Source organism: Emydura macquarii, unplaced genomic scaffold (assembly GCF_026122565.2).
Source record: "Emydura macquarii macquarii isolate MOO-44397 ecotype Brisbane River unplaced genomic scaffold, CSIRO-AGI_Emac_v2 contig_2205, whole genome shotgun sequence".
Classification (NCBI taxonomy): domain Eukaryota; kingdom Metazoa; phylum Chordata; order Testudines; family Chelidae; genus Emydura; species Emydura macquarii.
This window is the reverse complement of record NW_027132342.1, coordinates 18,604,711-18,614,726: the sequence shown is the minus strand read 5'-3', so window position 1 is coordinate 18,614,726 and position 10,016 is coordinate 18,604,711. Positions and strand designations below refer to the sequence as shown.

Here is a 10,016-nt window from a genome sequence, read left to right as displayed (position 1 = left end):
AAGCCATCCAAATGGGTCCACACCTCACTTCAAAACCAGCTGATCTTACTATGGACAACTTTGTCCTCCTGCCCACTTTCCACTGTTGCCACCTTCTGACCTCTCCTCCTTGGTGTGTCCTCTCCAATATAGATTGCAAACTCTTTGAAGCAGGACTCATGTTTTTTACTTGTGATAGGGCAGTACCATGCATTTTTGGGGCACTTGAAAAAATAATAATAATGTTACCCATCTGTAAAATGAGGAGACATTACAGATCTGCCTGGCAGCATGGTGTGAGGCTAAGCTAATTCGCATTTGTAAAGCGCTCAGCTATCAATTGGAAGTTGTGGTACAACAACAGTGTCTTATGAGCAAGAATATATTGGAGCAGTTCTACTACTAGTATGATTTGTTCAGAATGTCGCTGAGTTATGCAGTGTCCTACCCTTCTCCTGGGATATAGTGCAACGGTAATGTGTATTGTCACGTTCACATTAGCACATGCTTTTGTTGTGTCTGCAGAAAACTCAGGGCTAGCCAGCCCTCTTCACTCCTTTTCTAGCAGCACCAGTTTTGTCCTTTAGCCACACTGCCTTGGAGTGAGATTACATCAGCTCTCACAAGCTGAACCAGGTTGGACCTGGTCAGTTTTTGGAAGAGAAACCTCCAAGGAAAGTCCAAGTGCTGCAGGAGGACTACTGGTGATTTAACAGAGGTTGCTCTTCCCTCTAAGGCCCTGATCCAGTAAAGCTCTTAAGCACGTGTTTAAATTAAACCATGCGAGTAGCCCCACTCCCTTGAGTTCAAGAGTGGAACCAGAGTTAATCCAGCTCTGGGACACCTCACATGCTTAAAACTAGGCTCATACTTAAGTAACCTAAACTTCCCGCTGCACTTTCCCGTAGTCACACTATCCCTTCCTGCCTCTCAGACTGGGCTGTAGCGTTGCTATGCACTGTGAAACAGCGGCCGCAGTCCTTCTCAACGCTAGCAGCGATCCCAAGGGACACCACCTGCAAAGCCCTTAGGATCCCTGGAAATAAGAAGCGCTGTGGAAATGCACTTCTCTGTCTGACCGGGGTGCCTCTTCCCTCTCTCTCACCTGCAGCTGCTTTCCATGATGTGGGGTTCCCTGGGCCTCCTCCTGGTGTCAGCTCTCTTTCCGGTCAGGCGAGCAGTCGCCGAACGCTGCCCACGGATCTGCCTCTGCGATAACATAAAGTACCACGTCTCGTGTCTGAACAAGAACTTCACGGAGGTGCCCATCACCATCCCACAGGTCAGTCACTGGGGACAGCGGGGAAGGAAAGAAACAGAGGCAAATGCAGCACAACGTGCTCTTAAACTGCCGCCCCCACACTTGCCATCATTACTGCCACCGTTAATGTGCATCACAACGGTCCTAACCTTTGGTGGCATCCTCTACCTACCTGCACAGCATTGAGCCACATGGGCTGTTGTAGGACTGGGGAGAGGAGGCGGAATGGGGCGCAGATGGCAGGTGTGGTTCGCTTTGCGCAGATGTCTGGGTTTCCAAAAGATTTATGCAGTAACCCTGCAGCCTTTAAAGGCCGCTGAGGTGAAACCTGGATGAGGGATTTGATCCACAGACCAGGTAGTTTGCAAGATGAACTGGTCTGCTCAGAGTCAGCTCTTCCACTCAGCAAGAACAGAAAAATAACTCAAGACAAAAAAAAACCCAGTTAGGATATTTTATGTGCAATACACAGTCAGACCACTCAGAGGTTGTGCTCATAACTGGCCTTAAGCTAAAGCAGAGTTAAATGGTGACATAACCAAGGAAAACCCGGATGGTTGCAGGAAGGTGGTGCTGGTGCCTCAGTGAGACACTTTCCCCTCCGAGTCAGCACTGAACTAAGGCTGCACTGCAGGGAACCTGGTTCAGCAGGAAGAACGCTCACTATTGAGACACCAACACAATGTTCTGCAACAGCCTGGAGGTTCTCTGGGAAGTGTCTCTTCCAAGGACTGACCAGGCATGTGCCTGCTTATCAGCCCTGGCGAGACCCCGGTGATAACGGCTGCAGTGAGGAGTGGGGTCGGCATGTCACTCTGCGGTTGAGGGGTGTGAGGTTGTGGGTTCCATCTTCAGTAACTGACGCTTGTGTAATCAACAGATCACCCAAAAACTGGATCTCCGGGGCAACAACATAAACGTCATCCCTGTGGGGGCTTTCCTCCACATCCCCTACCTCACCCACTTAAACCTGCAGAGATGCTACGTGGAGAGCATTGAGGAAGGGGCTTTCAGGGGACTGGGACGACTGATCTACCTCAACCTGGCTTCCAACAATATAGCCTTCATCTACCAGGAGTCCCTGGATGGCCTATCTTCTCTTCAGCAGCTCATCCTGGAGAAGAACCGCATAGAAGAGATAAAGCCAGGGGCTTTCAGCCAACTGGGCTTCCTCAACTTCCTCAACCTCGGTGAGAACTTCCTGGTCTACCTGCCGGACATGGTCTTCCAGGGCCTGCAGCTGCTCAAGTGGCTCCGCCTGTCCCACAATGCACTTCACGTCATAGCCACTGAGGCCTTTGCTGGGCTGCCTACCCTGAGGAGGTTGAGCCTGGACCACAACGAACTGCAGTCCCTGCCTACAGAGGCCCTGTCGAGGCTGTCAGGTACCATACGGCTGGACCTGGGACACAACCCTGTCACCTACATCGGTGAGGAGGCCCTTGAGATGGCTTCGCTGAAGCAGCTCTTCTTGGACAACACAGCCCTCCAGGATGTCTCATACAAAGCCTTTGTGAAGAGCCCCCTGCTGCACACAGTCGACCTCCGCAACAACCAGCTGCAAGTGCTGCAGCCACTGATAGACGCAGCCCACCTGAAGAAAATCAACTTGACAGGGAACCCCATGGTTTGCACTTGCTACATGCGGCCTTTCAAGGAGTGGATGGAGAAAGCAAGGGTCCTGGTTGACGTGCTGTGTGCAGGCCCCGCTGCCTTCAGGGGTGAGCAGCTGGAGTCGCTGAGGTCCCTTGATATGAAGTGTGGGGCCCATGCCCCAGCAGAAGAGCAGCTCCCCAGCCCAGCCACCCCTAGGAGGAAGCCAGAGGAAGATGCTAAGAAGAGGTGTCCAGAAAGCTGTGCCTGCTCCCCTGATTTCCAACATGGCAACTGCGAGAACAGAGGCCTCCGGAAGATCCCCACGGGATTCCCCGGCAATACGCAGCTTCTGGACCTGCGCCGAAATGAGTTCCACTCCATACCCAAGAGATCCTTCCCTAGCTTGAAGAAGCTGGTGTCACTCCACCTGCAGAACTGCAAGATCACTGAGCTGCAGCCCGGTGCCTTGCAGGGCTTAAAGAAGCTGGTCTACCTCTACTTGTCCAACAACGACATCTCTGTCATAGATGCTGCTGCCTTTGAAGGAGCTTCCCAGCTCAGCTACCTGTACCTGGACCACAATGGGTTCACTCGGATGCCCAGAGCGGCCTTCAGCCTCCTGCCCAACCTCTTCTCCCTCCACCTGCAGCATAACGCCATCAGCCAGCTGTCAGACAATGATCTGGCTGGGGCAAGACAGCTACACTGGGTCTACCTGACTGGGAACCGCATCACCCAGGTGTCCCCCAGGGCCTTGAGCCCTGCCAAAATGCTAGAGAAGCTGCACCTGGATGAGAACCTGTTGCAGGAAGTGCCCACTGGGTCCCTCCGGGGTTTGCCTGTCCTTAGTGAGCTGAAGCTGTCCAAGAATCTCATCAAGTATATTGGGGATGGAGCCTTCCTCCCAGTGGCGAGGTCCCTGCAGCACCTGTATCTGGATAATATGGGGCTAGAACAGGTGAGAGGGAGATGGATGAGCTCCCCAGACTGATAAAGCCGAATCCCACAATACAAGTTACTGTGAGGTCACCTCTCCTCCCTGCTCCCCCGGCAGCATGGGCCAGTGTTTTGTCTGGACCAAATAAAGGGGCTTCCACCACAAGTGAACAGCCCCCACTCTGGGGCTTGCACCACTTCCATTGGGAGGCTATTGCTCAGCCTGATACTTCACCAGGAGGACAAGCTTTCTGATAGCTAGCCTGAATTTCACCTTTCTTCAGTTTCATCCTGTTACTCCCAGTGATAATGGGCCCCTCAGCCTGCCCTAAATAGCCCCTTGCCCTCCTTGGCAATTGTGCCTTTCACAGGTGTTAGATCCTCCCCACGTCATTGCCCAGCTAGGTTACAGGTTTTTCATGCCTGTCATCAGTCCTCATTAAGGGCTTGATCCAAAACCAATGATAGTCAACAGAATGACTCCTGTTGGTTTCCATGGGCTTTGGCTCCTGCCCTGAGCTCCTACCCCTAGGACCCGAGTAATCGATGTTTCTCTTTCCTCCACTTTGTCAGTATTTCTTCTTGTCCTGTGAAGGCCTATCCCGAGGGATTCCCCTCTGCTACTCACCTGTTTCTCTCTCTCCTTTCAAGCATCCAAAACCACCACCAGCCTCCTGCCAGCCAAGGCTCCTTTCTCTGCTCAACCAGGCCACTTCCAGGGCCCTCCCACGCTGTTTTCACAGCAATTCCTGGCCACCGGGGAAGGAGAGAGCCATGCATGGGCTCAGGGAGATTGCCTGGTCATTCCACTACCCCGAGCGATTCTACTGACAAAACCCACAATGAGGCCAGCGCAGGAGCCCAGAATTTCTCTTACCTGTAGAGAGGAAAGTGGAATCTGTCCCTGCCCAATTCTTCTTTCCCTTTCAATGGAAGTTTAGGCACATTCTGTGGGGTTCCCAAAATGCAACCCACATGGGTTATGCAAATTAAAGGGCAGGGGGGGGGGTCGCATCAGTTTTTCATAGCACGAAACCCATAGTCAGCTACTTGTGACTGTCTCTCCCCTCACATGTGACCCCAGAATCCTCAGTGCTGGTTTTCACAGCCCCTCAAAGGAAGCACTGCGGGAACTACCATGGTGATTACCGAGGTGCTTCTGGAACCTAGACTGCAACCTGGGCAACAGGGACTGACCCAATCCTCAAACTCGGAAACCCAGAGGTGGGAAAGTGGAGTGGGCTTTTCCCTTCATAGCTGTCACACGAACAGAGGCTGACAATCTCCACCACAGAGATTAATTTCAAGTGGGGCATTTGATCCCCAGAGTCTTACAAGCAGAAATCACTTACTCTACAGTTCTGACTCAATGAAGCACTTAAACACAAGTAGTAACCTTGAAAAACGACACTGCTCACATGCTTAAAGTTAAGCACATGCTTAAGCACGTTGCTGGCTTGGGGCCTGTTTAAACCGAGATTAAAAAATATGACAATCCGCTAACCAGGGACTGAAAAAGCCTCTACAATCTGTCTAATTCAGTGCCTTGCCATTAGTTAAAGGCCCGCTTGAGTGAAGAGATAAGAGAAAAACTATGCTAAGCGCAACACAGCCAGTTGCCAAAAAGAACAAAACATTAAATTGAAGAGGGGTGTTAAATATAGCTCTTAAAACTCATACACATTTATATAATGTCATACATTCACCCTGCACTTTCAAACATAGGACGGCTACAAAGAGTTTACAGTCCAGGCCATAATTCACAATCAAATAGGAAACTACCATCTTGAGCCTGAGGTAAGTTAAGAGACACAAATTCCAGCAGTTCAAGATGTGAAGCAGTTAGCAGCTTTCAGAGCTATTTAAGGGAATTAATATTTAGCACCAAATATTCAGTACCACAATTACATTAACCAATAAAGATAGAAAACTCACTTGACGCAGTAACTCGGAAAGTCTTTGCTTCTCTCACAATGAGCTCCTGCACTTCTTTTGTCTCAAATTATGTCATCAAACTGAGCTTCCCGCTGGGAAGTATTGATTCAAAGGCAGCTCCCAAGTGCCAGTAACACAAGCACCGTTCAGAGTAGACACAGGAAACAGAAAGAGCTATTTAACACACACAAAATCAGAAAGTGCATACAGATATTTAACTCTCCACTAAAATCATCCACAGCTGTTTTCTTTTGACTCATCCATCAGCCCCCATCTTATCATTTGCAGATTTCCTCAGGGGCCTTTGCTGGACTGGGGCTGAGACTGAAGAATCTGTACCTGGAGAACAACAAAATGGTTAATGTGCCTGACTTGCACAGCTTCACAGGGCTGGAGGTCATCAACCTGAGAGACATCCCCTTCCATTGTGACTGCCAGCTGCTCCCCCTGCGCAGGTGAGCCACTACTTAGGACCCGTGGCCTGGCTGGCTCGGAGTGATAGGCGGGTGTGGACCGCTGCTCAGTTCCTGCTGGGGAGCTGTTCACACCGCTGGAAACAGCCATTGCCATAGGCACCAATTTGCATCTTTGCTGCCAATCTTAACAGGGAGGCTCTGGGAATTGAATTGCCCTCTCGGCCCAGATCCTCAAAGGTATTAGGCACCTAATCAATGGGAACATTGAACTCAATGGGAGTTAGGTGCCTAAATACCTCTGAGGATCTGGGCCCACCTGCCTAGAGGGGAGCTCCCCACAGCAGGATTGAGGCCTATGGGCAGATGAGGGCGAATAGGAAAAGCACAAGAACTGGCAGCTCAGAAAAGCCCATAGGTCCTCTGGTTGCCTGTCTCTCCCAATTCCTAATGCTTGATGCTTGCGGGGGAGGTGTAAACACCACATCATGCACCTCATTGTGCTGTAATCCGCCATGTACTTCTTTGTGAGAATTGGTAACCCATGAAATGTGCCCTGGCTGGGGTGACTGCAGCTGCGTGTGTTAGTCTATGCAGTAACCATGGAGCTGTTGGGGTGTTAACTTACCAAACTGTTTGCACATGTGGGGAAACTAAGTGTCCTGCCTGAGCTGTCCCTCTTCCAGGGGCACACAGAGGGCATCACTCTCCAGGGCTGTCAAGCCAGCCCCAGACTCCCTTCGAACTTGTTAATGGAAGGCAAATGCGCCGGTTTGCCAGCACAGCCATTGGTGCCAGTCATTAGCTAACTCCCCCTGCAGTTTTTCTCATCCCTGCCTGCTGTCCCGTCCCCTTTTCAGGTGGATGGACAAACTGAACCTGCGCGTGGGAGCTACCTGTGGATCCCCAGCAGAAGTCCGTGGGCAGAAGGTGAAGCTTTCTGCTGTCTTCAAAAGCTGCCCTGGCTGGGGAATGGAGAAAGCCAGACGAGCCCATCCTGACAAGGTCAAGGCCAAAATCAAAGCAGAAAGAAGCCCCAGCAAGAAAAAGAGGTCAGGAAAAGCACAAGCCAGAGGCACCAAGAAGAGCCAAGTGTAAGAGGGAAAGGCCACGCTGCAGATGCTGAAGTGTCTATCAGCAGCAGCCTAGGAAGCAGCTTAATAAGAGACGCTTTTATGGGCTTTTATCCATGTTGCAGCGATATGTACATTGCACAGGGGAAAGGAGCAGCTCTGGGAGACTGAGCTCCGGGGTTTTGGCGGGATGGAAGGGAAGTATGTGTGTAGTGTGTGCTGCAGGGGGAGGGAAGTCAAAGAGGAAAGCGCATTGAGAGGAAAAAAAGCAGATGTGAGAGCTCCTTCTGACACACCCATGGTGTTTTTCACAAGGAGGGAGCATTCCCCCCCACCCCGCTGCTGTGCGAAATCGTAGCTTGAACAATTCCATTTTGCTTCCCTAAGTTCCTCTTGCAGTTTTAGTGTCACATGCTATTGTTCTCTTCCTGCCCTCAGGCGCTGTACAGTGCTGCTGTGCATGTTTCATCCCAGGGGTGGCTGATTTTTAGTGGTGGGGGAACAACCTGCTGTCCTCAGACAAGGTTTCATGTCATCTGTGATTCAGTGGCCATGCCAGTTGCTGTGGAATCCAACGCTTGCTGCAGAATTGGCGATTTTACTAAAAAACAATACATTCCTAGCGCTCCTGGTTGAGCAGGTAATATTGAAAACACAAACCAAGTGTAACAGATGCAGTATTGACTGTGAGTCTGCAGAGACCCGAAACAGTCACTTGGGGGGATGAAACACCCTATTGATCTCAATGGAGGGTCGGGTTTCAAACCTCAGATGATGATTGAAATGTCAACATTGTTAACTGTTCCGCTGCTGATGGTTTCGGACAAAGAGTCCAGCGAACGTACTTATCCCACAATGCCCAACGACTCCCTGCAGTTCCCCAGGGTCAAAAGCTCCAGCTGTCTCCCTAACCCAGTCCTTAAATCTCCCCCTTGCACTGCTATACTTCAGTTCCGCATCAATACAAACATCGGCAGCAAATTGAAAACGTATGGAATTAAATCTCAAAATAAAAAATACAGGGGGCAACCGTACTGAGTGTATTCATTTTTATTCAGTAAAACCCGCTCTTTTTTATTTTAAATGAAGGGGCTGCAGAATCTCCCATCTCTCCAGAAAAAAGGGAGCTATGCTGCCCACAGGTCCAGCGTACAGCACACTAGCAGGTGCCTTATCTGCGTAGAGCAAGGGGACGATGCACTCTGCAGCCCCTTAGGAAGAAAGGCTCTGCATCCAAGGTGATTAACTACATGCTGTTGGAGAAGCTACATTTATCCATAATGTGTGCATATATCACTGACCCTTTCCAAGGCTGGCAGCAGTTTGACTTATTCAATACCTCCCCTTTTGCCCCCTCCCATTTCACACACTTCAAGGCAGTAAAAGACTTTAAGGACTGGTGTCATCTAGTTACCAGCTGGGGGGTATCAGTTACCCATAATGCTTTGCAATGGCAAACGCATCAAGTTCCATGTCCTCTTTCAACACCTAGGGCTAGACCTTTGGCTGGTTTATATTGGTGTAGATGCCCTGAGGTCAATGCAGCTATGTTGATTTACACGGGCTAAGGATTCAGCCTCTAGACTTTGTCTATGCAGACTGAGATGTTCTCGGGAACTGCAGACGGTGTTGGTCAGTCACAAGGAATTCTGTGGGGATCTAAACTACCTTAGTTATCTCTGTTTGCCTTTTGCCATGCAAGAACCACAGGACTATTCTCCCACATAGGGAAGAGGCAGAGGGCTCCTTTGGATAGCAAAATGTTTCACATCTGTGTGTAAGTGACTCTAGGCTAGGAGGGGTTTCATTCTCTAGTTTGCTTAGAGCAGCAAAATGCCTACAGCCTATACCATACAGGTGTGTTAAACTGCAGGAAAGTGGCAGGAAAAGACTGGTTTTGTCATTCTCCAGCACTCCAAAGAGTCTTGTCCCGTCAGTATCTCGTGCTGCATGTGCTCTCTGGATTGCTCTGAACGGGTGATGAGGAGAAAGGGCAGGTGTGTTATTCCAGAGAGCCTACTGCAGCAACTTTGTCATGGCTACTATTACAGTTAGGAGGAAAAACAAATCTGGGACTGGAGTTTTCACTGGGGTTGGAGTTTCACTCCTCTGCAGCTCCAACAAGCAGTACTCAGTCCAGCATAACTGTCCACTACAGTATGAGAGGCTGGTACCCGAATGAATAAAATACATCTGCCATGCCTGGCACCCTCTCCAGTGTGTCTGTGTGTGTGAGAAATCAATGGTGGGAGGAGGGATGGAGAACCCTTTTCCTGCACTCTAGGCCCTGTCTATGGAAATAGGTCACGTTTTGAAAATGTTTTTCAGCCACAACCTTTATTTCTAGTGTAGGCAGGGCCTAAATCAGGATACGGGGTCCTGCCATTCCAACCACTGCTTTCTGTATCAGATACTGAAGAGCCAGCTTATGAGGGCACAAGGAACACCAAAACACTCCAAAAGGTCCTGCCCCCAGACCAGAAAAGGGAACCCCAAAGATGATTCAACAGCATCTAAGGGCTTTAAACGTAAGCGAAAATCACATTGAAACAATATTCTCCACTATCTTGAGTCCTGTGTCATATACTTAAATGACAAGAGCACAAACAAAATTCTTACTTTCATCACTGACATCTTCAGAGGATTAAAAAAATTTTTTTTCCACCACTGAGCTTTTGCCTTCTGCCATTTCTCTCATCAAACTAGATAGTAAAACAAAAGTGAAATTGACCAATCAGTTTCACTGGCCCATTCTTATACACTAGCCAAATGCAGCTGTGTTTGGGTTCCCCCACAGATCGGGGGAATGTAGATATTTTTTTA

General features: G+C 49.7%; 1 protein-coding gene across 1 annotated transcript; it reads left to right on the top strand.

Moving 5' to 3' along the window:
• The first annotated feature begins 1,102 nt into the window (after positions 1 to 1,102).
• On the top strand, positions 1,103 to 7,218 carry CHADL (chondroadherin like). The gene is made up of 4 exons (XM_067558954.1): positions 1,103 to 1,261; positions 2,121 to 3,794; positions 5,996 to 6,162; positions 6,981 to 7,218. The coding sequence occupies exons 1-4, from the start codon at positions 1,103 to 1,105 to the stop codon at positions 7,216 to 7,218; spliced, it is 2,238 nt and encodes a 745-aa protein (XP_067415055.1).
• The last annotated feature ends 2,798 nt before the right edge of the window (positions 7,219 to 10,016 follow it).

Bases quoted from the DNA above. Each gene is read 5' to 3' on its own strand.
- CHADL (XM_067558954.1), top strand. From the start codon at position 1,103: ATGTGGGGTTCCCTGGGCCTCCTCCTGGTGTCAGCTCTCTTTCCGGTC. The intron at 1,262-2,120 runs GTCAGTCACTGG...TGTAATCAACAG, and splicing joins TGCCCATCACCATCCCACAG to ATCACCCAAAAACTGGATCT. The intron at 3,795-5,995 runs GTGAGAGGGAGA...TATCATTTGCAG, and splicing joins ATAATATGGGGCTAGAACAG to ATTTCCTCAGGGGCCTTTGC.